Below are 26,669 nucleotides of genomic sequence, written 5' to 3'. Positions count from 1 at the left end.
GTTTGAGTCTAAGCTGGACTCATTTTTTAGTCCTCTTGATACCTTAGGCTTAAACTTGGCTAAACATATTGGGTGTTTACTGTTTACTTATAAACTAAGCTAAAACATATAATTACTATATTTTGACGTAATATTATAAAGTGAAAGAGAATATATGGGAAAAATAGACCAAATATCTTTTCACTATCTGAGTTTAATAAAGTATGCTAGCACAAAAGCATTATTATTAAAAAAAATTAATGATAGATTTTTTTTTCTTCTTTTCCTTTTTGAAAGGAATCAAAATGATTGTGGCGCTTTAATGCTCGCGATTGTTTTTTTTTTCTCAACTATTAAAATATCTTTTTCGGAAGATTGTGTGCCTTCGCGATTGCAAAGCCCGCATATAGGGGTGTAAACGAGTCTGTCAGCTTCCTCCTTCATTCATCATCTCCTCTTCGTCGCCTCCTCCTCCATCCGTCTTCGACTCCTTCAGCAAGCCGCTGTCTACGCTGCCACCGCCTCATCCTCTAATCAAGCTCAAGCTTTGCTCAGGCTCTGACTCAGGCTCGGCTCAAAAATACTTTCGAGCTTCATAATTTTGCTCAAGCTCCTCCTCCATCCGTCTTCGACTCCTTCGACAAGCCGCCGTCTACGCTGCCACCGCCTCATCCTCTAATCAAGCTCGAGCTTTGCTCGGGCTCTGACTCAGGCTCGGCTCAAAAGTACTTTTGAGCTTCATAATTTTGCTCAGGCTCGGCTCAGTAAAGCTCGAGCTTGATTAGAGGATTAGGCGGTGATGGCGTGGGCGGTGGCAACGTGGACGACGGCTTGCCGAAGGAGTCGGAGATGGATGGAGGAGGAGGCGACGACGATGAGATAGTGAATGAAGGAGGAGGAAGCCGACAGAGTGGATGAGGAGAAGGTCGACGGAGAGGACGTGGTGCTGTGGTGGTGGCTTGCTGATGGAGGTCGACAGAAAGGGAGGAGGTGGCGGCGCATGGGGTGAGGTTATGAGTGGTGATCGGGTGGATGAGGGTAAAGGTGGGGTGGGTGAGGAACTTGAGGGTGATGGCCTGATGGGTGAGGATAGGGAAAGTGACGTGATGAGGGAGGGTGACGTGATAGGCGGGTTAGTGAGGGACACGTGGCAATATTTATTTTATGCTACGTATCCTTAATTATAGCTAGTGAGGCTATTGAGCCTATTGAGCCGAGCCTAAGCGAGTCGGCTCCAACTCAGGCTCGGCTCGATATTAATTTCGAGCATGTTATAATGGCTCGGGCTCGGCTCAGCTCTGACCGAGCCGAGCCCGAGTCAAGCCCGAGCCGCTCGTTAAGCTTGACAGCCCTACCTGCATAATATAGGTGTATGTAAGTTTTCTATATTCTTGTGAGATAATAAATCTTGTATAAATTTTTTTATAAAGAAAAAGCTCTCAATACTACCGATTTTATTTATAAAAGTGAAACACTATGGTCTTACAACTATTTGCGAGCTTAGATAAACACAAGCCTCTTGCTACCTTAGAAACTATTTCGACTTAGTAAATTAAAATATTTTTTAGGAAGAAATATATTTATTTTAAAGATAATTAAGGATATAAAAGAGATAATTTAAATTATGAGTGTTATTGTTATTGATATAAAAAAAGTAAAAAATATTTATTTTTTTAGAAAATTTAAAGATATGTAATATAAAAAGACATCCCTTAAAAATATTTTAATGTTTAAATAAATACACACATACATATATATATATATATATATATATATATATATATATATATGAGACCTTCCCTTATCCTTAAACCCCAAAACCCCTCCAAAAACGACCACCAAGACGAGCAAATGAACGCCTTCAAACTCCATTTCCACCACCATTCCTTCCTCTTCTCCTCCTCTCCTCTTCTTCTCCGCCCCAGAACCCGAACCCTAACCCTAAACCCAAACCCTACATTCCCCTTCCTCCCACGCCGTCCTCCCTCCCCGTTTCCACCTCCGGCCGCCGCACCCTACGCCGCCGACGAGTCCCCCGCGGGAGACGACGAGGCCTTCCTCGAGTCCTTCCGCCCTAGGGAGAAGGAGTCCGAGGAGGAAGCTCGCCGCAGCAACTGGATCGAGCGGGGTTGGGCTCCATGGGAGGAGATCCTGACCCCGGAAGCTGATTTCGCCCGGAAGAGCCTCAACGAAGGCGAGGAGGTGCCCCTCCAATCCCCGGACGCGATCGAGGCCTTCCGAATGCTGACTCCCTCGTACCGCCGGAAGAAGATGGAGGAGAGCGGGCTCTCCGAGGAGGAATATTTGGCGAAGCAGTTCGCGATCAAGGGTGAGATCCCCGACCCAGTCGAGACCGCGTGGGACGGGCCTTTGGCGGTCAGATTGATGCCGCCTAGGGATTGGCCGCCGCGGGGGTGGGAGGTAGATCCCACAGAGTTGGAGTTTATCCGGGAGGCGCACAAGTTGGAGGCTTCGAGGGTCGATCTCCAGGGTGATGTTCGGACAGAGAAGGAGGGCATGCTGCTGGAGAGGTATAAGGTGTTCTTGAAACAGTACAAGGAGTGGGTGGCGGCAAACCGTGATAGATTAGAGGAGGAGTCTTACAAGGTGAGTGCATTGATGCCTGTAAATGCCAGTGATAGTAGATTTGGGTTAGGGAAATGATATCAATTACTCTTAGTATTGCTTCTTTTCCTTAAGATATAAACTTATAACAGTCATATTTGGTTATTTTATTATGCAGTGTGACCAGGACTATTATCCTGGTAGGAGGAAACGAGGTAAGGATTACAAAGATGACATGGTACGTTCAGTAGCTCTTTAAATGCACGTATTGCATCTTTGAAGCTGGTTTGTCAACCACCATTCTGATTCAAAGTGGTCTTTCTTGCAGCTTGAACTTCCATTTATTTATCCTGGACAGGTTGGTCCATTCACAACTCCAGAAAACTGAATTTATATAAAATCCTGCTGCAACTTATCTTATTTGTTCCGACCATTGCAAATGTCTTACATAGATCTGTCGAGGAAAGGTCACAACTCTACACCTTCACCAAGGAGCTTTTGTTGACATTGGCTGCGTCCATGATGGGCAAGTATTTTTTTACTTGTAAAACCAATATTTCTTTACCATCTTTTTACATCCGATTAATGTTGTCAGTTTTTATGTACAAAAAAATAGTTTTGAAAGGACGAAAGCTGTTCATGAAAGCTTGCTTTTTTCAGTTTTCTCTTATACCTTTCATTGTTAATTGTGTAGTAAACAAATCAAGTTGATGCAGCAAAAAATTATAGGCAGAGGAAGTTAAAATGAGTGTTAAGGACTGCATGAATAATCTTCACTGATTAGATTTCACTTACATGTGTTTCTGAAAAGTTTCTATATAATAATAATGCCACTTTGGTCGTAAGGATTGTTAAATATGTGCTTCTAGATTTATCCAGTCTAAGATAGCCTTGGAGTTGTTCAAACTTGGGAGTCTAAGCAATTTGATTGGATGTACAAACTACTCAATTCCAATTGTTGTCATAAAGCTTGTAAGTTGCATAGTTGAGCAGGAGTTGCTCATGGAATTCTGAGGACAAAATTTAATATTAAATATGACTCATTCTGAACTATTGCTTCTTTCATAAATTTTCATGGTTACCTCTGGCTTACATTTGTCTCTTATTATGTTTAGGTGGGTTCCAATAAAAGGAAATGATTGGTATTGGATCCGTCATCATATTAAAGTTGGGATGCATGTTATTGTCGAAGTTTTGGTAAGTAAAAGTCTATTTTCCTCTCAGGCAAAATATTGGCGAAAATTCTTTTATTATAACATGAACAACTTAAATATTTCATGTGGATGTCTTCTTGTGCTTAGATTTGGAAGTGAAATGCCTTAAGTTTTCAAAAGTCAGGTCTACTTGCAGACTTTCATGTAACATTCAATTTGGGCTCGTCAGCTCTTGTACAATACTTATTCTGTTAGAGAATCAGGCTATCCTTAACCTGAAACTCATACAACAAATATTTTGGGAAGATTCTGACCATAATTGAGGGGAGTTAGAACCGGAAAATGGATGTGGCCTCATAATGCTGAATTTTGTATTCTGACTTGGTTAGTTTGGACTCAGTCAGTGTTCATATCAAGAAAAATCAAAATTTACTGAAACCAATGCCATCTTGATCTACTAAGGGTGCTATATTTTGTGACTGATCTATTTACTCATCTGATCAGATGTGTCAACTCTGCTTTGTAAGCAGCCATTGGTCAAGTTTTGACCCATGTATTCCTAATTGATGTTGTCCATTTAGTGTTTTATTTTCTTTAATGTGCTATGAGAAGCTTCTTCCATTGAATTTTTTTCCAACCTACATGACACTTAACTAGTCTTTTTTCTTCTCCCAGATATCACTATGACCTTGAGCTCAAAATGCACTTTTGTCTTTTGTCTTGCAGGCGAAACGAGATCCGTATCGATTCCGTTTTCCTATTGAAATGCGATTCGTGTATCCTAACATTGATCACCTTATGTGCGTAAATGTGTTTTTTGAGTATTATGTAATGCATGTACTTCAATCCCACAAGTTCCACCAACTACTTTATATTAGTCTTATAAGATACTCCTATACTTCTTTGTCAGTATGCTGATCTTAAGCTTTACTCTGCATATGCACAGATTTAATAGGTTTGACTTTCCACCGATGTTTCATCGCGAGGAGGATCCAAACCCTGAGGAGTTGTGGGTGAGTTTTAGTCTATACTTTTGAGATTTTAATACCAACTACATTTGAGTGCCTTGGAGTCCTCCGGAGCAATATATGTATATTGGTTAACTACTGGTGGTGCTGGCTACCGTTTAACATTGCTACATATTATTGAATATTGGGTTACATTGACACTTTCGGGTACCAGTACATATTGGTCAGTCTATACATGGCTCAATCTATTGCACCAATCTATGCTGTTTAGCATAGTGTCTCAACTAGGATCCAACATGATGAATAAGATAGAATCTGAGGCATCACCAGATTAGGATGACACCTTCTTGCATCTATGCTACAGCATGTACAGAGTTATCCATTAAGATTTAAGAGTGTAGATAACACACTGGTTGTGCAATTCTTGATATTCGATCACTTGACATAGTTTTCTCCTTATATTGGGATATTATATACTATCCAAGGTAGAAAGCAGTATCTTCAAGAACATAGATGTGATGATAGTAAATATATCTACTGTTTCCACCTTTTCAGGGATATTTGTAATTATCCTAGCCTTCTGCTAACAATTTATGGAGTGTTAGTACTTAGTATGTGTCCCTTTGGGAAATTTCTAGCATATCTTTCAAACATTATTATTATTTATATAGGGAAATACTAGTTCTCAGTATACCAAACTTCCAATGTGGGATTAAATAACACAAGAAAGCAAGCGGACAGAAGTTGCGGGCGGGCGTAACAGTCTGGGCCGGGCAAAGGTTTGGCTCGTATAGCCCATTACCATTTCGGGCTTGAATCTAGCTGGGCCCTAACCCGGGTTTGAGACTGGCTTAGTCTGGATAATTTTCGGCTGTTTCGGGCCAGGCCGGTTGATCACCTCCACAAGTGGATGTCGACTGTCCCTCTGTTTCCAATTTTATTATTGTTCAGTGTAATGCACATAGACCCCAACTTTTGGGGGGAGCTAAGCTTTTTCCTGTTAGGACTGCCGTTGGAAGATATGTACATTCACGGCTAATGAGTCAGAAGGAATCCACAACTTTGCTATTACTTGGACTATTCATACATCCTGCTTGGATAGAAGATCGAAGATTGCAACTTTAATTATTCTTTCTTGCTAGTCAACTTTAAAATAATTTTGCTATCATGAATTCTTACCTTTTCTGTCTACTTCTTTGCAGCGAGAATCTGGAAGACCGCCTATCCCTAGAAAAAGGCCTCCAATCAAAATGGAGGAGCAATCTTTGTTATCTGATCACCCTTATGTTGAGAAGGCAAATTTCGAATTTTACTTGTTATCAACAGCTACACTTGCTAGTTGCTCGTGCCTTTTTAAGTTTGTTAATTTTTGAAATATTTGCATGTATACTTTTTCTTATAGGAAAAACTTTATTTTAAATTGTTCTTTGTTAGCATCGCCTTAACTCATTTTATCTTGCTTAATGGTCCATTCTTTCTGTTAATCCTGTTAATCGGGATTACTTTGTGGGACATGCAGTTGTGGCAACTTCATAATGCAGAGCAAATGATTCTTGATCACGAGGAGGAAAATCCTGATAAATATAAGGACAAGAAGTATGAAACAACTGTTGACACTAACTTTGATGAAGAAAATAGTGTTGAATACACAAAAGCATACTACAAGAAAGCTTTGCTTCCAAAGACTATACTGGTGAGTATAATCAGGACAGTTCTTACATGGTTTGCACTTTGCATATATTGCTGTTCTACTATATTCTAATCTATGAGTATTCTCTCAGAAAACCAATATAAACGAACTTGATCTGGATGCTGCACGCGCTGAACGTCAGGTAATTAGATGCAAGTCATACTTTATCTTCGCTTTGGTACACTTTTTCTCATTTCTTTTGCAAAGTGTGTATTCACAAGCTGCTAATTCCCTGGTTTGAGCTGTTATTTGTCTTCGCCCATCACAACATTTTACATAAAATAGTGGCAGTTTCTATGTATATGCTGTGTTAATTCTCAAGAGAATTGACCTGGTGATTGCATATGCAGCCACACAGACTATACAGGTTTATGTTCCCACAGAATAGAATGTATAGAATGTTCAAATTGTTTAAGAAGTTAAAATGCTAAGTAACACAGAAAAGTGAGAGCTTGATCCTTGTCTGAAGGTTTTGTTCTAGAAGCAATGACTTAAGAAATGGCCTATGCCATACCTAGGCTGACCCTTTGGTCACCCTTTTGGTACGAGCCTCGTGCACTTGGGCAACACTTCATTTTTTGTTACATTAGATTGTTATCTTAATGCTGTGTCAGGGGATTTAATATAATTGGCTGGACAGGTGCAGTTATTTATATGTCACCATTGTTATCGTGTAGGCTATTTTATATCTATATGTGTGTGTGTGCGTGCATGCATGCAAGTGTGTAAGTACACAATAAAATTAAATGGATCTGTTTGATGCAGCTAAATAAACAACTAAAGAAGGAAGCAGAAGATAGGGGAGAAAAATATAAAGCTCAAAAGTTAAGGCGTAACTTGGAGATGGATGAGTATGACCTATTGCATTGGCAACGTTCCTTGGAAGAAAGAGAAGCTCTAATGAGAGATATTAGCTGGTATATGCTCTTTCTTTCACTTGATTTACGCTTTTCTTCTTTCTCCTTGTCTGTATATTGAATACAGAATATAGAACCAAACTTGTAGTTCCAGATGAATTGTGCTTAATAACAGAAATGAGTTTGACTTTTTTAGTGTTGTTTTTATCAGTGGATGATATAATGATCTATTCAGTGGGTAGCAGAAGGTCTCTGAAATTAGAAGTGAAACTTTTATATCTCTCCTATTTTTGTGGGACTCTTGTATCTGTATATACTCTTTTCTCTTTTCATTTTTAGCAAAAGCATAATCACAATACTAACACCCAACAGGACTACACAAAAGGCTCACTAGAAGGAACTTTCTTCTTACTAGTGAGACTAGGTTGCAAATACAATGCCAGACCATATAGTTACTTTCGAAAATTGCACGGTAGCACTGACAATAACATCGGAGTTCCTTGGAATCTGTCTAGTGTACAGATAGATGTGTTGTTTTAAGGTTTTTTTCCCCAAATAGATCAATATTTTATAACCTTTAGCCTTTTAATTCCTCACTTGTGAACCTTATAGAGGAGTGTGTTCACTTTGCAGAATTGATTCTAATTTTGGTATGCTTTCAATGTTTGTTAGATTTTGTAATGTTCTAAAATAATTTTCTTTATTGGCAGCCGGAAAGCTCTTGGTCTTCCTCTTGAAGAGCCTGGAAGATACGTTGATGAAAAAAAAGTTTGGGGGAAGGATCATTACGACCCAACGAGTTCTCTGTACCGTTATGACTACTGGGGAGAGCCCAAGAACTCAGAGAAAAGCAAGCAGGAGCGGATGACTGAAGACCACAACCAATCCATCGTTGGAAGAGGAACTGTCTGGTATGAAATGTCTTATGAAGAAGCCATCAAGCAGAGAATGCTTCGTGAAGCTGAGATGAAGGAAATACCAAAAGAGATGGAGGAGAAAGAAGAGGAGGATGACGATGACGATGGCATGGACTTTGATTATAGCATTTTTGGTAATTCCAATGCATATTCATCAAGCAAACCCTTTGTCAATGGAACCGAGTCTCCAAGGATGTCTGATGAAGGCATGTTTGAGAATTAGCAGAAATTCTTGCTCGTTGTTGTTTTGTACAGTAATTGCTCTCAAAAGCAGGTTATACTATCACCCGTTTCTTCGTGGAACTTTTTCATGCGTGGTCTTCAATAATCAAAGTCGAGTACTCATAAGCAGGTCAGATTATTTATACCAGGTTGTCAGTTGAAACTAAAATAATATTTATGCTGTATAGCAAGTCACCTGACGATACTGCAGCTCATAGATTTTCGGTGAAAAAACTAGAAAACTCCCAGATTGTAATGTCACCCATGATCTCAAGCAGTGGGCATGTTATTCTTCAAATTACTTAGCAAACGTTATTCCTGCTATCCAATAAATAAAACAGAATACCAAGTAATGAGGTGACTCAGCACAACTCGGACCACGTAGGTGCTTTAGAAAGTCGACCGTTCTTCTAAACTTATAAATAAAAGGGGCACTCTTCTTATAGAATATTAACGAGAAGATATGGTCCGCGTTTATGCATCACATGTTACAGAATATAATTAGTCACCTTTCACATATTTTCCAGCACATAAATATCACATTCTCTCACTAAGAGTAAAGAAACAATCAATTTACTAGCATCTCTAACTTTGATAGTCCAATCAACTCTAAATGTGTACATCTTCCATCTAGTGGACTACCGAGTACCACTAACTCCAAAACTGAGGCCACTCGCACCAAAAGCTAGAGACCAAACAACGAACAGCTCCATCGATAGTTCTTCAGATAATCCTTTATGATGAGGTCTTAGCAGAGATCTGGATCAGATACGACCGAAGAAGGCAAGTCTTGGTACTTGAAATGAATGTACAACACGTTACCATCACAAGCCACCCCGCAATCATGTAACAACCTGACAAGATTTCATTCTGCAATGTATAAATTTAGAAGATAGGAATACACTCAATCAATTTCTCCCTCCTCGACATCATTCAGGGGAGCATTGGCAGGCTCACATTCCTCCTCCTCATCATAATCAACTTTCATATACAAACCGAGCTGCTCTAGAGCGTTGCTTCCAAGCTCAAACCCTCCAACACCCTCCTGTGGCTGAGCTGGACTGGTCTCACCAACAGAGCTAGGTACTTGTTCACCTGGAACAGTTCTAAGCATTTCAAGATCTTTTAGAAATAGACTGCCTTCATTGATTTCCACAGTTTTCTCCATCTGTATTATGCCAACAACCACTGTCAAAAAGTGCTAAACACAGAGAAGCTGACATCTGCAAGTATCTGCATAGAATTGCACTTAACCTGTAGCAAGGCTTGACGAGCTGCTTCTCTCTCAAGTTCCCTTTTGCGCTTAGCTTCTGCGATGGCCTCTGCTTCAGCCCGTCTTCGAGCATCCTCAGCAGCTTTAGCTTCAGCCTGGAGACGAGCTTTCTCTGCTATAAAGGAAATGTTCACATGAAATGAATTCCAATGTGGGCAAGAGAAGGCAACTCGAATTTTCACTTACCTTCCCTATGTAACCTTTCAAGCTCTTGCCTCTCATGCCGAAGTTTCTCTGGATCCTTTTTCTCACCCTAGGATCAGATATAGTGCAACCAATAGAATATTGAAGTGAGTAGAGGAGAAGGCGCTAAACAATGCAAGCTACACTGCCCTAAAGAAACCAATTTCTATTGCCAATTGCCAACCTGGTTAAGGGTCTTCTCCCGAGCTTTAAGAATTGTATCGGCAAACCGGCCCCTCAGAAGTGCTGCTCGGTACTGCTTCCCAGGGGAGACCTGCCTCTGGCATGGAGTATTCTCTCCTAAAATTTTTCCATATGAAACGGTAAGGAGATCCATTTCATGTACTTGGAACCCTTGGATATTCACAGAGGTCTTCCTAGAAATTCATTCTTACCCTCTCTTTGGCGATCTACCTCAAGAGATACAAGTTTAGGATGAGAGTCCTGTTCTGGTTGACTCAATTCATTGGATGACCCTTTGACACAAGTAGACAAACATTTAGGCAAATGTGACATTGCTCTCTTTCCAGAAATAATTATACAAATGTATTTTATCAAATCAAGGAGAACATTAACATAAAGACTCACTATTTGCATCAAATGGATTTAATATGTCACTTTTTTCTTGGTCCAAAGCTCCCCGAGATTGTGCATTGTCCTGCATGGACAAGGACAATAGCAAATAATAAATACAGGGAGTAAGATAGATATTTTGACCATCTAACAAGTATATTTTACAATTGCCATGATACTACAGAAAAGGTAAACACTTTTGAAGTAAGAATATGACAAGTTCTTAATGAAGTCTCATACAAATATGCATATTTCGAATACCTTAATCACCTTCATAGCACCAGATACCTTAACATCTGATCCACTTCCAGAAGAACTACTAGAATCTGAATCTGTAGACATATCAAAAAGCTAGGATCATATACCACATTTGGCAAGTACAGCAATTACACTGCAGAACATGTTGGCAGAGTTCCAGAGAAGACTAATACAAGAAATGATAAGAGACAATTGGCTCCTTTATGTAATAGTAGAAGTAAATGAATAGGAAAACAAATAAATCCAGACATTTTCAGCTTCATATAGCGGCACACATATAATAATCATTCAAATAGCAAGAGCACAATACAAAGTTGAAAATGTTTCTGGACAATATGAACAGTCTGCAACAGTAGATGGGACTTGGCATAAATTCTTACATTCTAGGCCCAAATTACTCATAAAGGAAACTGAGGTAAGAGAAGGCTTTGCATTGAAAGCTAGAAATCTAGTTGATGCTACAAATTATTTGCTTTTTTAATCATAGTTTAAGCTACTGTGTACTGAAAGCAACCCCTCAGGAAAAGTCTAACAAAGTTAAAGAGTATAATTTATATCATTAGGAGTTGAATCCATTCTAGAGATAATAATTGGAATAGTACAGCAACTTGACTAATTCAAATACGACTATCAGGTGAGTTTTCCATTAGTAGGCCCACATATATCCTGCAAATTCATCTTGGCTATAAATGTTATCTTTCTACTAATTTTACCCGTGATAAACATCAAGTGATGATATTCACTGGACACTCAATTTTCACTGCTCACGAACGCTAAAGATAACTTACTCATGATGAACTTGATCACTGCCAAAAAAAATACAGAGTTCCACAGCCCAGTAAAAAGACAGTCTAAACTGAATTAACTGGCCATATAAAAAATGAAATAGCTAACTGACGATGACTACATAAGCAAACCAATTCCATAAAAGTATTTTGGTTCACAAACTAAGAAAAGAACATTTCACAGGATCCTAGTAATAAAATTTTCACTTTAGACAACATGGAGCACCTGCACATTCCCACTGGCATGCGACACCAATCATCACTTCTTCTTATGTTTGATATGCATTCTTGCACAGATTGCTCAGAAAGATCTCAAATTTTGTTTTCAGTTTTATATAGACATAGATGAGAAACCATACTGACAGGTTGGTTTTACTTATGCCAACATGGATTGACTGAAAGTAGGGTTAAGCAGCCCATCCCCAAATAAAGTACGAATACAAGAGCATTAAAACAGATTTCATATGGAATATAAATTGCTGTGCAAAGATACTATGATCACAAGTTCACAACCTAAAAGACAGAATTAGAAGGATTTTTTAAGTATGAATCTTCTCCAAAATAGGGCAGTAACACAATCAATTGACAGTACAGATTCAAAAACAATGCAACATGTGTCATCAAATCCAATGGCAAAAATAACCATAGACCGACCAAGATGATAGAGTCTAGCAAGAAACTTACAAGTATGGAAGACTTGAGGATTTAAAATCAACGCAAGTAAAGATACAAAAATTCAACTAATATAAGATGAATAAAGATGGCCGAGCCGATGGACTATCAGCACCCAGCATAGATTGTGCCAGCAGTACATCTCCATGCTAGGGTTTGCCAACCTGTGGCGCTTGGCACGATTTCTTTTTTACACTTTAAAGACTAATTTGAGTTGTACAGATTCCATTTAGAATGCAGGAAAAGGAAAATTTTAATTTCCCCCAAAAGTAACCCCAAATTTAAAATTTTAAAAAAAAGCGCAGGTCAAAATTGGTAAAGGAATATATAATATTAACTCCATATTAGTTAATTTGAACCCAAATTTTATAATTTGTAGCTAAAAGTTTAGAATGATTAGATTTCTCCCAATTTAAAAAAAAAATCCAAAATTAATATGTCAAAATTATTCAAATTAGGTCAAAATTTATATAGGAACATGTCAGATTAACTACATTCGAATAGGTATTAATTTTAATTATTAAACTATTATCAATTAATGAATATATTCAATCATTTATGTATTAATTTCTAAATATTATTGTTTATAATCTTTAATAAAATAAGTATTTTATAAAATTAATCTAAGGACAAAAGATCTAATGTACGTTTTAATATATATACACATATTCAAACCAAAGATTAAGAATTGAAAGACACCAAAAATCTCTCAATACCCTAAAAAATTTAATAGAGGTGGGCCAAGCATGCTAGTGGCACAAAGGCACACAAGTCATGGATCGACATGACATGTGTCGTCGGCACGGCTATCCTTGAGATGAATGATAAAGCAATTTTGTAAATTATCCAAGGAATATGTTTAGTGAAACAATAATGTAATAACAACACAAAGGCAAAGAGGAAAAGAAAAGGACAAACCACTAGAGGACGATCCTGAGTCGCTACTAGAACTGCTAGAACTACTGCACTTGCTGCTTCTAGGAGCTGTATCCTTTTCAATTACCACTGGAGGAAAGCTTGACAAGGGAAGATCATTCCCACCAATATCGACAACCTCATCAGCCAGCTCATTTCCTGGAAATATAAGAACCTGCGATTTGAAACTATTGTACATACTATGATTAGGAAAATAATTAATAAAAAGGGAGAAGAAAACCTCTGCCATGATGCGTTGATGAATTGCTTAGTCCAGATTCATTCAAAATCTGCAGAGAAAACAATGTACTTAGCTATGAACAAATTCTTAGTTGGTGTATACATAATTAGCAGGCTCAAATAAAGCAAAACCTACCTCCATTTCATAAGGCTCATCTTTCTCTTGGTTTCCAGATTGTTTCTCTCTTGAATAGTCATTCACAAGCTTTTCAATCCCAAATAATGCATCATCACTGAGAGAATCAATGTCAATCTCTATCTCATCCTCGTTGGCTTGGATCTCATTGCCAAAGTGCCTCCTCAGAAAATCAACTATGAGTTCTTGCACTTCTCCTGCTAGAGTTTCCAATTGTCTGCTCAGATTCAGCTTCTGTTCATCTGTCATTTTTGCTTTTGCATTCTCTTGAGGAGGAATACTATGAATCTGTGGAGATGCTTTTCTCTTCTTTGGCTGCAGCACTGGCTTAGTTTCTTTTGTTTCTTTCTTAAGAGCAGCATCAGCTGCAGTCAGCTTCTTTTCCACAGGCTTCCATCTTGTTTCAAAGAACTTGCTCATTACATCTGCCATGACATGTACATCGTTACCAGGCGGGTTATAAGTCATTGCATTGGTGAATGCAAGCCTCACGTCTGAAACAAAACCCCATGGACTAGAGTAAGCACCAGAAGTTATCTTACTCTTAACAGTGCCCAAATCCATTGGGTGCTTAATAACTTGGAAATAATCAGGAATGTTCAACTTCACCACATCAACAGGGGTATTGAACACCCAGGCATGCGGATGAGCCATTAAGCGCTTCAGAAGTGCCTCACACTGTTTCATCAACATTAAATGTGTGTTGTTGACTGCAGGCAGAGGTGGTGCCGGCTTTGCTGACTCAAACCGTCCAGAATTTCCCCGTTTCAATTGGGAAGCATGCTGACCCACTTGATCCTGTTTCTTTACACGAATATCAGTGGAGGACGATAATGCAACACTATTGACACCTGATGCACATTTAAAAAGTATTCTCTTCTGCAGAATCCTAACTTGCTCAAGCTCTTTCCTAAGTCTCATTTCCGCCTCCTTCTTCTCTGAGCCACACATCTTTGACAGATTGATAACTTGCAAAGGGACATTGAAACTGTCACATGTCTCTACATTTAAGCTTATGCACTTCCTTTTTGGTGCACAAGAGTCCTCTGAGTCTATGCGAGCCGGACTAACAAACCCTTCTGACTCGCCTACTGTCTCCACTGCATGCCTATAGTCCGGCACAAATCCCGAAGAGTATCCTTTTGAGAACTTCTGTGTTTTCCCCATCATCGCACAGAAAGATCCCAGTTCCTTGAGCCAAACCAAGAAAGAATTTTATCTCTTATAGGATCTGCCCACAAAATCCGTCCATCTCCGAATAGTGTTACATAACCTACAATTAGTGTTCCAAATCTAAATTCAAATTTCCCACCAAAACATGCACCTCAGATCTAAAATCTCAGAATTTTGTCTAGCAAAAAAATCAAAGTCAAGAACACCTCCGCCATCAAGTGCAAAGTCCAACAATTATGCACAGCTTGAGCATAAAATCACAAAAGATAATTAAACTGTTCTGCAAGTCCGAATTCAACCAATATTTGAAGTGAGACGCCTCTCCCTGCCGAAATTCAGCAGAAAAAACCCTAGCTTCCACGGAAATCCACCTTCCCCATTACACATCCAAATCCCCTAAAATCAGACAAATCAGAAGGAAGAAAACCCCTTCCCCTCCTCCTCCAAACTGGAGGAAACCCTAGCCCTAACCTTCCTCTCCACAAGCGGATCACCAGTACCGTCCAATAACTGAAGCTATCGGCCCCAAAAAGTGGCGCACAAATCCAACCAAATCTCACAATACACCACCCTTTTGGACTAGAACCTCGATCTCAGCCAAGTGGAAGAAAGATCGAAACCGGGAGCAATTCAGAACTGGACAGAATCCAAAAAGGAAGGGAAGAAAAAGCGCCAAAAAATGCTTCCAAAATTCGAAACGAGATTTGGATCTCGATCTAAGCCGTTACTTACTACTGGCGAAGATTCTAGACCTGGAGATGTCTTCTCTTGTTCCTCTTCTTCTCCTTCCCTCCTTCGCCTTCTCGCTTCGCACTCTCTCTCTCTGTGAGGCGACGGCAGAGTATTAAGAGGTGGGACGAAATAAAAGAACGCGAAGAGAGCCCTCTCGCCGAAGTGGGGAGATCCTATGCACCATAGGATGCACGAATTTCCTAAATCTGGTGCATAATAAGGAAATTCGCAATCCTATCTTCATTATTTTAAAATCCAACATTCTCACATAAAATTAGCGAAAGAAGATTTATCACCTATTGGATATGGATTTTAATATTTAGTAAATTTCTAAACGATTTTAATTTTTTTGGATGAGTTGGGCTAATTGTCTTATAGAGAGAGCTAGCCCATTTATAATTAGCATACAGAGTTAATTATCTATTAAAATTTTTAAATTAAATTAGCAAAATTTAATTTGGATAAAGAGTCTCAAACCACGAGGGCTAATCTGCTAATTTCCCCTAAGTAAGGAGTGAAATAAATAAACTAGAGGATGGATCCCGGATGTAGGAAAGCCCTACATTAGGTACTATAGACGATCACTTGGCTTCCAGAATGCTTGAATGGCGACCTGATATTGGCTCAGACGGGAGGTCCCATTCGGACAGATCACGGCCGTTCGTCGACTACCGATCGGACGGAGGAGAGGATGGATCGGTGCCTCGGGACCCCACAGGCATCAGGCGGCTGGGAGATGTGGACGGGGCAGCTGACGTCACCAGAGGAGGGGGGGATTACTACGTCAGCAGACGAGGGCCCACCAATAATTTTAGTTGCTCGAATCGAATGCATATAAAGATATGGGCTAATTAAAGTTTAAATTGCAACATATTAATTTGATCTGGGTTAATATGTAACTAGAGAGCCTTTTACTGTACCACAACCAGTTGTGCTAGTCTAATCTAATGTGTTTAATGTGATTAATGTGACACTATCACCATCTTATCATGACTGTGACGAGAAAAATACTTTTCGGATGTAATCTTAAAACAATATAACATGGATGTAATCTTAAACGAAAAATGACGATGTTGTTGCTGATTTAGTCGTATAAGTCACCTATTTATGTAAATATATTCCAAAGTAAACAAACTACTAATCATGCTAGAAGATGAGGTGGCAGTGCTCGATCCGATTGGTCCAATGTGTGGGACCCATATCATCCAAACCAATGGGTCTTAAACCCAATCCGGGAAGTAGTGTGTTTCCAAACGATCTAATATATGGGCTTGTTCGGCTTTCATGAATTTTGTACAGATTGCGTCCTTTGGCGCTGCCTAGAAGTTGAGATGGAGGGCGTTCGTACAAACACACTTTTAGGCGGTCTTCCGCCAGTCTGTCGCTTTTGTATCTCCAGCATATTCTTTGCTTGGCATCTTATATTCTGATCCAAGAATAGATATATAATTACTGATACATCCCTCCCGTTGCGGAAACTAGACGTGATGTGAGAAAGAGAGAGGAAGAGAGTTTTTGGATCCAGGCGACGAGAATAATCGAAGCTCTGCTATCCGTGGTGGAATAAATCGTCGCTATTATCGGCGGGCTCTCCTTATTCTTCTCTCGGTTTTATTCCAGGAAACAGAGGATAGGGAGGGATAGAGGGGAGGAATAGGAAGGGCATAAGGGGATGGGCGACGCTGGGCTCTCCACCGTTGACGCGGCCTCCTCTTCTTCGCCTTCCTCGTTCTCCTACTTCGCCGTCTTCCACAATTACCCTCTCATCTCGGCGATCCTCGCGTTCGCCATCGCGCAGTCTATCAAGCTCGTCACCACCTGGTACGGATTCCCGTCTCTTCTCTAGTTTTCAGATTAATTGCCTTTCTGATGGCGAATTCGAAGGAATTCGGGAAAGTTGTAATCTGGGTCTTCGAGATCTGACCGTTTTGTGCTTGATTCGAACTTTAAAAGTCTCAGCTTTAACCTTTGTTTATGCATCCTTTTGATGTTGAATGCTCAGATTGGTATTATGATATGACACTTTTGTTCAGATTAAGATATTATATTGACATGAACGATCTGCTTATTTATGTAAAGGAGAGAACTCGGGAAGAATTGTGATATCTTCAGCTTTCGTAGCTTTTGCTTTCTTTAGTTTCTAGCTGCTTTTCACATAGTGCAAGCTCTTATAGCAAATGTGTTTTAAGAAGATTCTTGTTTACAAATGGTTGTTCCAGAAGATTCTTGTTTCAAATGTATTAGATCCTCTCCTAGTGGCTAGCCACTATTATACATGAGAGGCACCAAAGATATAGAATGAACACAGTTCATGTTAATAATGCGTAATTTCAAAAATTCCCATCATCGAGTATAAGTCTATGTGGTTGAAATAAGTTAATGATAGTACTGCTAAGAATTGGTATTTTCTTCTAACTCTATGTTATATCTGCAGGTACAAGGAAAACCGGTGGGATGCTAAGCAACTTGTTGGATCTGGTGGGATGCCATCATCACATTCAGCTACAGTTACTGCTCTTGCTGTAGCTATTGGTTTCCACGACGGATTTGGCAGTTCGCTCTTTGCAACAGCAATAATACTAGCATGTGTTGTGAGCCGCTTCTCTCTAATCTCTTGCTTTTCTCTTTCTTCCGTTTTATGCTATGGTTTCACAGACATTTAAGTAACTGTTTTTTGACATATCATGCTTATATACAAATCTAGTGTTGGAAAGTGGAGACTGACCCTTGTTATGAGTGTTATGACTCATCATGAGAGCCCAACGCAAGTTGAGATATTACTATATTTAAGATGTTTCTATGCTTTCTTGATGATGCTACTAAAACATCTTCCTAATAATCTTATTTATTTCTAAAATTTTCTCTTGTGTTACCTTTTCCTTTAGGTGATGTATGATGCTTCTGGTGTTAGATTACATGCTGGAAGGCAAGCAGAGGTATTGTCTTGAACCTTCGGCTTGTGAATTGTTGCATTCCTAACCATCACAGACAAAAATTGTTAGATTTTCTTGGGTTTTCCGAGTCAAAATGTCAAAGTTGTGCATGAAAGCAGTGTCTTTTATTCAAAATTAAATGGCTCACCTTGTCAAAGTAGCTAAATTAGGTTAGTTGATTTTATTGATATCTCTACTTTATTGCTCTCGCACTCGGTTGAAATTGAAACTTGGAGATGCAAAGTGAAGTTGATGAGACAGATGCAGAGAGGGCATTTGGTGCTGGTTTTTGCCGCTTTGCCTTAAACTTACCACAAAACAAGCACCAAGAAGTACACTTAAAAGTATATGATATATACCATTTTCTGTATAACTATACAAGAGAACTGTTTCAAATTTTATTAATGTTATGTTCCAGAAGTTTGTGCCAACTGGAGAGTTGTCATGATGCTTCTGCAGCAACCTTATGATGGATTGCATGGCACCTATTTGGACATTGCATGACAGACTGATGTCAATATTGTTTTGGTGCCTATCCATACTCTTTAACTCTTGAAAATTTCAGGTATTGAATCAAATTGTATACGAACTTCCATCTGAACATCCTCTGGCGGAGACAAGACCATTGCGGGAACTCCTAGGCCATACCCCTCCTCAGGTTTGACCATATGATTTCTTAACCTTATCTAGGATATTTTTGGTCCTGATCTAGTTAAGACCTGCACATGTATGCACAGAATAAAATTGTCTCCTAATCTTTCTAATTTTGGAGCTTCAGTTTCAAGAGTGAACTAACAAGCTTCAGTTTCAAGAGTGAACTAACATAGGGTGCATAGAGGTTAGCTCCAGCTTTTATGCAAATTAGTTGGAGCAATGAAAGTAACCCTGTTGAGTTTGGAATCTCAGATTAGAAACATCATACATTGAGTAGTTGATTACTTGATTAATGCTTGATTCTCCAAGTATGAGTCTTTAATTGGAAAATTGACTTCTAATTTTATTTTATTTATCCTCAGGAAGTAATCTTTTGCAAAATTTATCTTTCAAAAATTTGAAGTGATTTATTCAACGTACTTCATGTTTTCTTTGCATTTATTTTCAGTAATATTGCTTTAGTCATTTCTTTAACATCTGCTAGGTTCTCCTAAAAGTCATATGTTTGTAGGCTACTTCTCATAAAGTAAGCAGAAACCTATATATTTGAAAATTCCTAATTTTGAAAGATGAATATATTACAGAAGTGCAATTACTCACTCAGTCTACTGTTAAGCGATCAATGGTGAAAAAGAAATCTACATTTATTTTTGAAGGATGTTCCAGGGTGATATATAAGTCATTAGTTTTTCTTACATGAGCATATTCAATAATTTTAATTCATACAATTAAATTCTCTATGCGCATTAAAAAAATCCGTAAGTAATCTAGGTACAACAATTTGACTATTTGAGTGTTACTAGATGGAGATAACTACTAACTTAGACAAAGTCTTGACCATCAGGTTATGTTTTCAGGTGATTGCAGGTGGAGTGCTGGGGTTTGTTGTAGCTGCATTTGTACAGATGATAGTCACAGTTGTCGGTAATGTTTGATGCTCTTGATTTGTCAGAACAACACTTCGCTTCTAACTCATCAAATGATCATTAGCATAGTTGAAGGACATTCAGGATTTCAACTCCAATTTCGTGGACTGAATTAGCGAAGCTTGTGCCTTATTTCTTTTGCTTGTGCCAGATATATGCAAGCCTATCACTTTGGTGTCATGGTTGGAACAACCGTTCACCACGTGCCCTGCCAAATTTATGATCTTCGTGTAATTAAATTACCTGGTGATTCTTGATTGTGAATCATTGTTGCAATTACTGTCTAAAAAGTATTTGTCCTGCCAATTCTGAATTCTTATGTAATTTATGAACTTTCATTCTTGATTGTGATTTGTAACCACAATTTATTTTCGCTAGCACTTCTTTCAGTGACCTCCCTCCCATATGGCAATCTGAACTTATAGCTAACAAAAATTTTGAGCATTTTTATTTGTATCTTGTTGGCATACAGTCTTTCTTCGTTCTCACTTTTCCCGTTTCGTTTTTATTGTTCGACATCCAATTTAGGTTGAGGACTTTTTCATGCATGATGATCAAAAGTACATTGAAGTCATTTTACTGGTATATTTTTTGTGCTTTAATGTACTAAATCTGTATTCATGAATTCTCACCACAGTACCATTTGAGCATTCTTCTATTGAGACATATGATTTCTTTTACTGATAGAGAGACCTATGTTAAACATAGGCTAAATATAAGAGACAACCCCTTTCGATACATATGTTATATATACGTGCCAATCTTAATAAAAACCAGGTTATAAATAGATCAAATTATAGTCACAATGAGCCAAAAGCAAGCATACGTAAATCCAATTCTTTTTAATTTCTTTGAATTCTTCTAAGTGTTTTTTTTTCTTCTGAAAACAAACCTCTGACCTTGTGCCAACCGATGGACATTTAGAAAAGGAGGACTAGTCAACAAGATAATAACTTCATTAATTTTGTAGTTTTAATAGTGTAATGCTATTTCTTTTTCACACTCTGTAAAGAGATTAAAAAGGGTTTGATTTGTAAAATGTGAAACTTTCGATGCACAAATGCACTTAAATCTAGGGTGTTTTTTGCAAATTATGTGGACGGGAAGGTGCTATATTGCTATAGTGTTATGATATTTGATCACCACCAGCGGCGGAGCTCATCGAATCGAACCGAGTATCCACGTAAAACCATCAACTCGCGCCCACAATTTTTATTCCTCTCTCTCTTCTCCTTTCCCTTTCTATTTCCCCCCGCTTCCCTCTTCGATCCCCATGTCACCACCTTCCTCTTCTCCTCCTCCTCCTCCTCTTCCTCCTCTTCCCATCTCTAGAGTTTCCTCATTCCATCCATGGCTCGGTTTGCCGTGAAGCACGTGCCCAGGAGGTACGCCTTCCTCTTCGCCTGCGTCCTCCTCCTCGGAATCGCCCTTGTCTCGGATTTCCTCTGGGCCTCGTCGTCTTCTTCTCCCGGTTCCCCTCGTTGGTCCGCCACCTTGGATCTATCGCTAGATAATGCCATCGGCATTGGCTCGCCTATCAAGGGCAAGCAGGTGAGTTGGATCTGACCCTCACGCGTTGGGGTTTCGTGGTTCTCTTTTTCAGGATTTTGTGCTGGTTCGAAAGGCAATGTAGATGTTTATTTGCTGAAAAATTTACTGACTTGAGTGTTTATTTGCTTTAGAAACACCGTTCTTCTATTTCGTAGTAAAAGTTAAGAGTTTTAAAGTTATATGACGATTGTAGTACATTATTTTTTCGGTTTGGACTATTTTTTTATGAGATCTGAACAATGAGCCACTTCCTAAAGAAATGTAGTAAGTAGCGACAAGTGGGTTGTGATACGTTTTTCTGGATTTTGGTCTGGTATAATTGCAATCCAGTTCTTTTACTGTTGAATCTGTTTGACACTTTTATGTAAGCTAACATTGAGTGTTTATTTGCTTTACCCTCCCTTTTCTTCTCTTTGATAGTAAACTTTGAGATTTTTAATGATTTATGACGATTTAATTACAACATTTTGTCCGGTCGATTTGGATCTTGATGAAATCATAGAATGAGGGACTTCCTGAGCAAATCTATTCTAGTTATTCTTGCCTGCGCTTTGTACATTTTAATAACTTCCATTCACCTTTACATCATAATAGCTGAACTTGCATCAAACATGCGCTACTATTTTAAGTCTATAAATTCGTCCTGAATATCGAGCATATCTTTTTTTTTTCTTTAAAAAAAGGAATCTATATTTACTCTTCGGATCTGAAGAATGTCAAGATTTTATACTTATTTATGGGCTGAAGATTTCTTATCAAAGATCATATTCTACTTTTTCCTTCCTCCCTGCAGATAAAGGGAACTAAGAAGTATGACAAAGATTCACCGCTGATGAATCTTAATGCAACTTTTGCTGATTTACCGGCCCCCAAATGGGAATGGGAAGAAATGCCAGAGGCACCTGTACCTCGTCTAGATGGAGCTGCAATACAGCTTAAGAATCTTCTCTATGTATTTGCTGGATATGGAACTATTGACTATGTAAGTGTTTTCATTAAGAATCTTATGTGTAAGAGACAATGCCAACTTAGTTCTGTAAAACATTACAGTTTGCTTCTTTTCATTAACAGATGCATGGCATTTATCTTGTGACTACATTATTGAACATCTTTCTTGATGCACATGCTTCAACTTCCTTTTACCTGGCAATTAACTGCAACTAGAGCAAGAAAGGTTGCCTGCATCACTGCATGATAGAGTTGCCATCAAGAATATCTGAATATATAACACTTGAGAAAGACCAAGCAATCATAATAGACAAGGCACATTCAGGATTACTAATCTAGACTTCGAGTCATAATCTGCAGAAATTAACAGTGGCAAATAACATGATCTGCTTGTCATTCTTAACTCCTAAGTACCTTCTTATTCATTAGGTAATTGTAAGGCCAGTTTTGTAGATCCATGAGAAAGAAGAAAATAAAATTTCTTATTACTGACCTGCTTTTTGATTGACGTAGGCACGTACCATGTGACCTTTTGTATTGATCAACACATTAAGACTTATAATCATATAGGATTCTAAGTTTTGATGTATCTAGTTGTCTTTGTGATTTTAAGGATCAATTATGTAAAAATGATACCTCACCTGAAACTGACAGGAGTAAGATTTGTTGATATCAGTTCAAAGGGTTTTCTTTTCTTATTTTTAAATTAAGGACCGTTGATATCATCAATTAAAACCTTTGTTGAATGAAAAAAATGGCGTCTATTTATGAGCTCAATAGCTCGCTGATTTTGTTCTAATGTGCTTTGCTCTGTGTTTCAGGTGCATTCTCATGTTGACGTTTATAATTTCACGGATAATACATGGGGTGGAAGGTTTGATATGCCTAAAGAAATGGCAAATTCACATTTAGGAATGGCAACAGATGGGAGATACATCTACGCTGTCACAGGACAATTTGGCCCACAGTGTAGGGGACCCACAAATCGCAACTTTGTCTTGGATACAGAGACAAAAGAGTGGCATGACTTGCCTCCTCTACCTGTTCCGAGGTGTGTACAGTTTAACATATTATGCCTATGATTAAATGCTTATACTAGGTGCAGTAATGTTATTGTTTGCTCTGTGTGGTCTACTTCAACCTAGTTTTTCATTTTTGCACTATCTGCATAGCCAAGTAGGTTTCATTTCGTCATCTTTAGATATCTAATTTCTAACTCTTTTAGGAAATTCTACCTACTCTCTCTCTCTCTCTCTCTCTCTCTCTCTCTCTCTCTCTCTCCTCTAAAACAATGAGAAGCCTTAATCCCATTTGAATAGTGTTCTCAATTTGCATTATCTGCATGTATATTCAAACAGGTTTGATTTGGCCATCTTTAGATATCTAATTTCTAACCTGTCTAGAAAAATCTACCTATTTTCTCTCTCTCCCTCTCTCTAAAACAACAAGAGGTCTTAATCCCATTTGAATGGTATTCTGTTATACTTATATGAATTCATATACATATGTAATCATGTGTAGTTATAACCATATATATTAGTATAACTATATATTATCATAGATACATAAACACATGTAAACATATGCGAAGTACTTATTTATACACATTCATGTATATACATATAATGATGTAAAGATACATCTAATTGAGTATAAGAGTGGAAACCTAGTTTGACACTTTGATGTTTTATCTACTTTCAGGTATGCACCGGCCACTCAACTTTGGAGAGGAAGACTCCATGTTATGGGTGGCAGCAAGGAGGATCGCCATGAGCCTGGGTTGGAGCATTGGAGCCTTGCGGTAAAGGATGGTAAAGCCTTGGAGAAAGAATGGCGAAAAGAGATACCAATACCACGTGGTGGACCACACAGGTTTGTTTGCATACTTATTTTCTCCTGAAAATTTAGTGTTAGCTATTAAGTATTATTTCTGGACCTATAGCTTCATTAACTGGAGCTGAAGAATAAGGGTTACAGTGGTCTATTCAACAGCTTGTCATTGTTTATCCTTTAGGTGCTAGCCCTAAACACTTTAGGCTTTTGGTCTATTAGATACAGCTTTTGGAATTTCTCTAAGGTAATCTGCAAAGTCTCCTCTCACAAAGTCTCAATAGATTTAATATTTGTTCATAGGGTTTAAAATCCTGGAACTATGAAAATTTTCTGCATGGGCTATTCTTTTATATAAGAACATTTCAAAAAGATTATCCAGAGCCCGTCACACAAAGTTAGTTGTCTCATGGATGGTAATTGATGAAATTACAGATTTACTGCTTATAAATCTGACTTGTTACTAGGAGCTATGATACTGTCTTTCAAGAGGAAATTGTTACATAATGGTTTTACCTAAATGACTCAAATCCATTTACTTTTTTCTGCAGCATTTCTACAATGCATATGTGGATCCTGCTAGATTCTTCAGTATATTTGTTTGACCAAACAATTGTTCCTCCTAATTGATACATGTGCACAATTTGGACATTTGGAAACTAAAGTTGGGCCCTACTTTTACATGTCCATATACTACATATGGACATCCGTGCACATAAGTGACATTATCTGTATACGTGGTAGGACACATGCACTGCACTGATGTGCAGTGTACTGTTCCCTTTGATATAACTTTGATCTAATCCCACTTGACATTGATCTTATGGGATACCTGCAGGACCATTAGATAATATATACAACAACAAAGCAGTACCAGCTTGGCAACAACTATAATAACTGGTTAACAGCATCCAAGCCATAAATTTCAATAATATCCTGTTAGATAATCATCAAAAAACTGATTTGATTATTCTTTTTCTGATTGTTAGCTGTTTATACTCTTTCCTCATCTGACTGACACTGACTGTAATTAGACGATTGTTGCTCTGTCATATCACCTCCATTGTGCATCAGCTTTTCTTTATAAACTAGCTAACGCAGCCACAGGACCCTGAGAAAGGGAGCACTTTCTATTTTGTTTCTTCTTTCAGATGTTCAATTGCTCATTTTCTCATGTTTTCCTCTGCAGAGCTTGCGTTGTTGCTAATGATCAACTACTTGTAATTGGAGGTCAAGAGGGTGATTTCATGGCTAAGCCAGGTTCACCTATTTTTAAGTGTTCTCGGAGGCATGAGGTACTTAAACCATTTCATATTGCTTCAACTAAAAACTCCTTTTCTATTAAATGTTCTCGGAGACAGTTTTTTGTGACTAATCTCCTTATTTACCAGTTGAACCATTGCTAATCATTTTCTATCTTGGTTAAAAGCTATTGTAGCCACTTATCCTTTCTGGCTTACAATTCTTACTCTGTTAAATGTAATTCCTTTATGAATCTTCAAATTTTAGTTTATGATTTTCTACATTACAACTTACACTTCCAGGTTGTGTATGGTGATGTCTACATGCTAGACGATGGAACCAGATGGAAGCAACTGCCTCCAATGCCTAAGCCAGATTCCCATATAGAATTTGCATGGGTTCTTGTCAACAATTCTATTGTCGTTGTTGGTGGCACTACAGAGAAACACCCAGTTACCAAAAAGATGATGCTTGTCGGCGAAGTATTCCGGTTCAACTTGGATACGCTGGTATGCCACATCTATTCTATTTGCACCTACTATAATATTGAAAATCTATGAGTTGAGTCTAGCTCTTTCTTTCTTGTTTAGTTTGAAACTAAGCTTCGAACTCGATTAGTTAGTTTTAATTTTTTAGAAAGTAAACTTACTTAGATATAAAAAAGATAAAAAGATATTTTATTACCGAACTAGTTTAGGGGTCCTTAAATTCAAAGCAAACATGGCTTGAGAATGGCTTAGGCATTGGAGGCAGTTGATTATTTGTGTGTTTGATCTAGTGATTCAACAAACAGACTTAGTTTTGATGATCAGAGGAGAGGAATTCTCCTGTTTGACTGCAGCAAAGATCTTTGCTCCTAATTTATGGTATTATCTCACTTTATATCAACAGGAATGGTCAGTGATTGGTCGCATGCCTTTCCGAATCAAGACCACCTTGGCTGGCTACTGGGATGGCTGGCTCTATTTCACATCTGGACAACGAGACAGGGGACCGGATGATCCATCTCCAAGGAAGGTTGTTGGATGCATGTGGAGGACTAAATTAAGCCTATAATCCAATTCATTTTGTACCTCAGAGGTTCCATATTACCTTCCTTAAATCTTTACTTAGTTTACCTTTTGTAATATGATTTATTTGTTTAATATGTAAAATTAGCCGTTAACAGTTAACACGACCATCACATCACCCTAATGTGTACTCTTCTCTCTTTACATCACACCGTTACAATAATGTTGCCGTCTTTGGGTATTATTCGTTGCTTGAATGCCTAATTATCCACCTAATCCCAGC

General features: G+C 38.4%; 4 protein-coding genes across 5 annotated transcripts; 3 read left to right on the top strand and 1 right to left on the bottom strand.

The window, feature by feature from the left end:
• Positions 1–1,772: 1,772 nt before the first annotated feature.
• LOC140785870 (protein PLASTID TRANSCRIPTIONALLY ACTIVE 10) lies at positions 1,773–8,441 on the top strand. The gene is made up of 12 exons (XM_073133952.1): positions 1,773–2,586; positions 2,723–2,782; positions 2,873–2,902; positions 2,997–3,070; positions 3,660–3,741; positions 4,425–4,498; positions 4,645–4,711; positions 5,869–5,961; positions 6,186–6,359; positions 6,448–6,498; positions 7,122–7,273; positions 7,924–8,441. Exons 1-12 carry the CDS (start codon positions 1,831–1,833, stop codon positions 8,351–8,353), a joined length of 2,043 nt encoding a protein of 680 aa, XP_072990053.1. The 5' UTR covers positions 1,773–1,830; the 3' UTR covers positions 8,354–8,441.
• Positions 8,442–8,768: 327 nt separating this feature from the next.
• LOC140785868 (transcription factor GTE9-like) lies at positions 8,769–15,392 on the bottom strand. Of its 2 annotated transcripts, none has more exons than XM_073133950.1 (10): positions 13,388–15,392; positions 13,253–13,301; positions 13,015–13,170; positions 10,643–10,713; positions 10,397–10,466; positions 10,204–10,284; positions 9,993–10,108; positions 9,812–9,878; positions 9,607–9,740; positions 8,769–9,520 (listed from the first exon to the last, which is right to left on the bottom strand). In XM_073133950.1, exons 1-10 carry the CDS (start codon positions 14,555–14,557, stop codon positions 9,257–9,259), a joined length of 2,178 nt encoding a protein of 725 aa, XP_072990051.1. In that variant the 5' UTR covers positions 14,558–15,392; the 3' UTR covers positions 8,769–9,256. The 2 variants fall into 2 exon arrangements, with proteins under 2 accessions (XP_072990051.1, XP_072990052.1); XM_073133951.1 differs by having other exon boundaries at positions 9,607–9,737.
• Positions 15,393–16,720: 1,328 nt separating this feature from the next.
• On the top strand, positions 16,721–20,202 carry LOC140787553 (uncharacterized). Its single transcript, XM_073136535.1, has 5 exons — positions 16,721–17,113; positions 17,727–17,883; positions 18,178–18,228; positions 18,791–18,883; positions 19,737–20,202. Exons 1-5 carry the CDS (start codon positions 16,965–16,967, stop codon positions 19,812–19,814), a joined length of 528 nt encoding a protein of 175 aa, XP_072992636.1. The 5' UTR covers positions 16,721–16,964; the 3' UTR covers positions 19,815–20,202.
• Positions 20,203–20,949: 747 nt separating this feature from the next.
• On the top strand, positions 20,950–26,570 carry LOC140787542 (kelch repeat-containing protein At3g27220-like). Its single transcript, XM_073136518.1, has 7 exons — positions 20,950–21,356; positions 22,150–22,338; positions 23,126–23,355; positions 24,006–24,176; positions 25,324–25,429; positions 25,679–25,885; positions 26,268–26,570. Exons 1-7 carry the CDS (start codon positions 21,156–21,158, stop codon positions 26,430–26,432), a joined length of 1,269 nt encoding a protein of 422 aa, XP_072992619.1. The 5' UTR covers positions 20,950–21,155; the 3' UTR covers positions 26,433–26,570.
• Positions 26,571–26,669: the final 99 nt, after the last annotated feature.

Source organism: Typha latifolia, chromosome 4 (genome assembly GCF_019914945.1).
Source record: "Typha latifolia isolate L0001 chromosome 4, TyphaL0001v2, whole genome shotgun sequence".
In the NCBI taxonomy this organism is placed as follows: Eukaryota; Viridiplantae; Streptophyta; class Magnoliopsida; order Poales; family Typhaceae; genus Typha; species Typha latifolia.
The sequence above is the reverse complement of the archived record's forward strand: the minus strand, read 5'-3'. Positions and strand labels throughout refer to the sequence as shown.

Bases quoted from the DNA above. Each gene is read 5' to 3' on its own strand.
- LOC140785870 (XM_073133952.1), top strand. From the start codon at position 1,831: ATGAACGCCTTCAAACTCCATTTCCACCACCATTCCTTCCTCTTCTCC. The intron at 4,499-4,644 runs GTGCGTAAATGT...GCATATGCACAG, and splicing joins CCTAACATTGATCACCTTAT to ATTTAATAGGTTTGACTTTC. The intron at 4,712-5,868 runs GTGAGTTTTAGT...ACTTCTTTGCAG, and splicing joins CAAACCCTGAGGAGTTGTGG to CGAGAATCTGGAAGACCGCC.
- LOC140785868 (XM_073133950.1), bottom strand. From the start codon at position 14,557: ATGATGGGGAAAACACAGAAGTTCTCAAAAGGATACTCTTCGGGATTT. The intron at 13,171-13,252 runs GTTTTCTTCTCC...TTATATTTCCAG, and splicing joins ATCAACGCATCATGGCAGAG to GAAATGAGCTGGCTGATGAG. The intron at 9,741-9,811 runs GTAAGTGAAAAT...TTTCCTTTATAG, and splicing joins TGAAAGGTTACATAGGGAAG to CAGAGAAAGCTCGTCTCCAG.
- LOC140787553 (XM_073136535.1), top strand. From the start codon at position 16,965: ATGGGCGACGCTGGGCTCTCCACCGTTGACGCGGCCTCCTCTTCTTCG. The intron at 17,884-18,177 runs GTGAGCCGCTTC...CTTTTCCTTTAG, and splicing joins CAATAATACTAGCATGTGTT to GTGATGTATGATGCTTCTGG. The intron at 18,884-19,736 runs GTTTGACCATAT...TTATGTTTTCAG, and splicing joins TAGGCCATACCCCTCCTCAG to GTGATTGCAGGTGGAGTGCT.
- LOC140787542 (XM_073136518.1), top strand. From the start codon at position 21,156: ATGGCTCGGTTTGCCGTGAAGCACGTGCCCAGGAGGTACGCCTTCCTC. The intron at 23,356-24,005 runs GTGTGTACAGTT...ATCTACTTTCAG, and splicing joins CCTCCTCTACCTGTTCCGAG to GTATGCACCGGCCACTCAAC. The intron at 25,886-26,267 runs GTATGCCACATC...TTATATCAACAG, and splicing joins GGTTCAACTTGGATACGCTG to GAATGGTCAGTGATTGGTCG.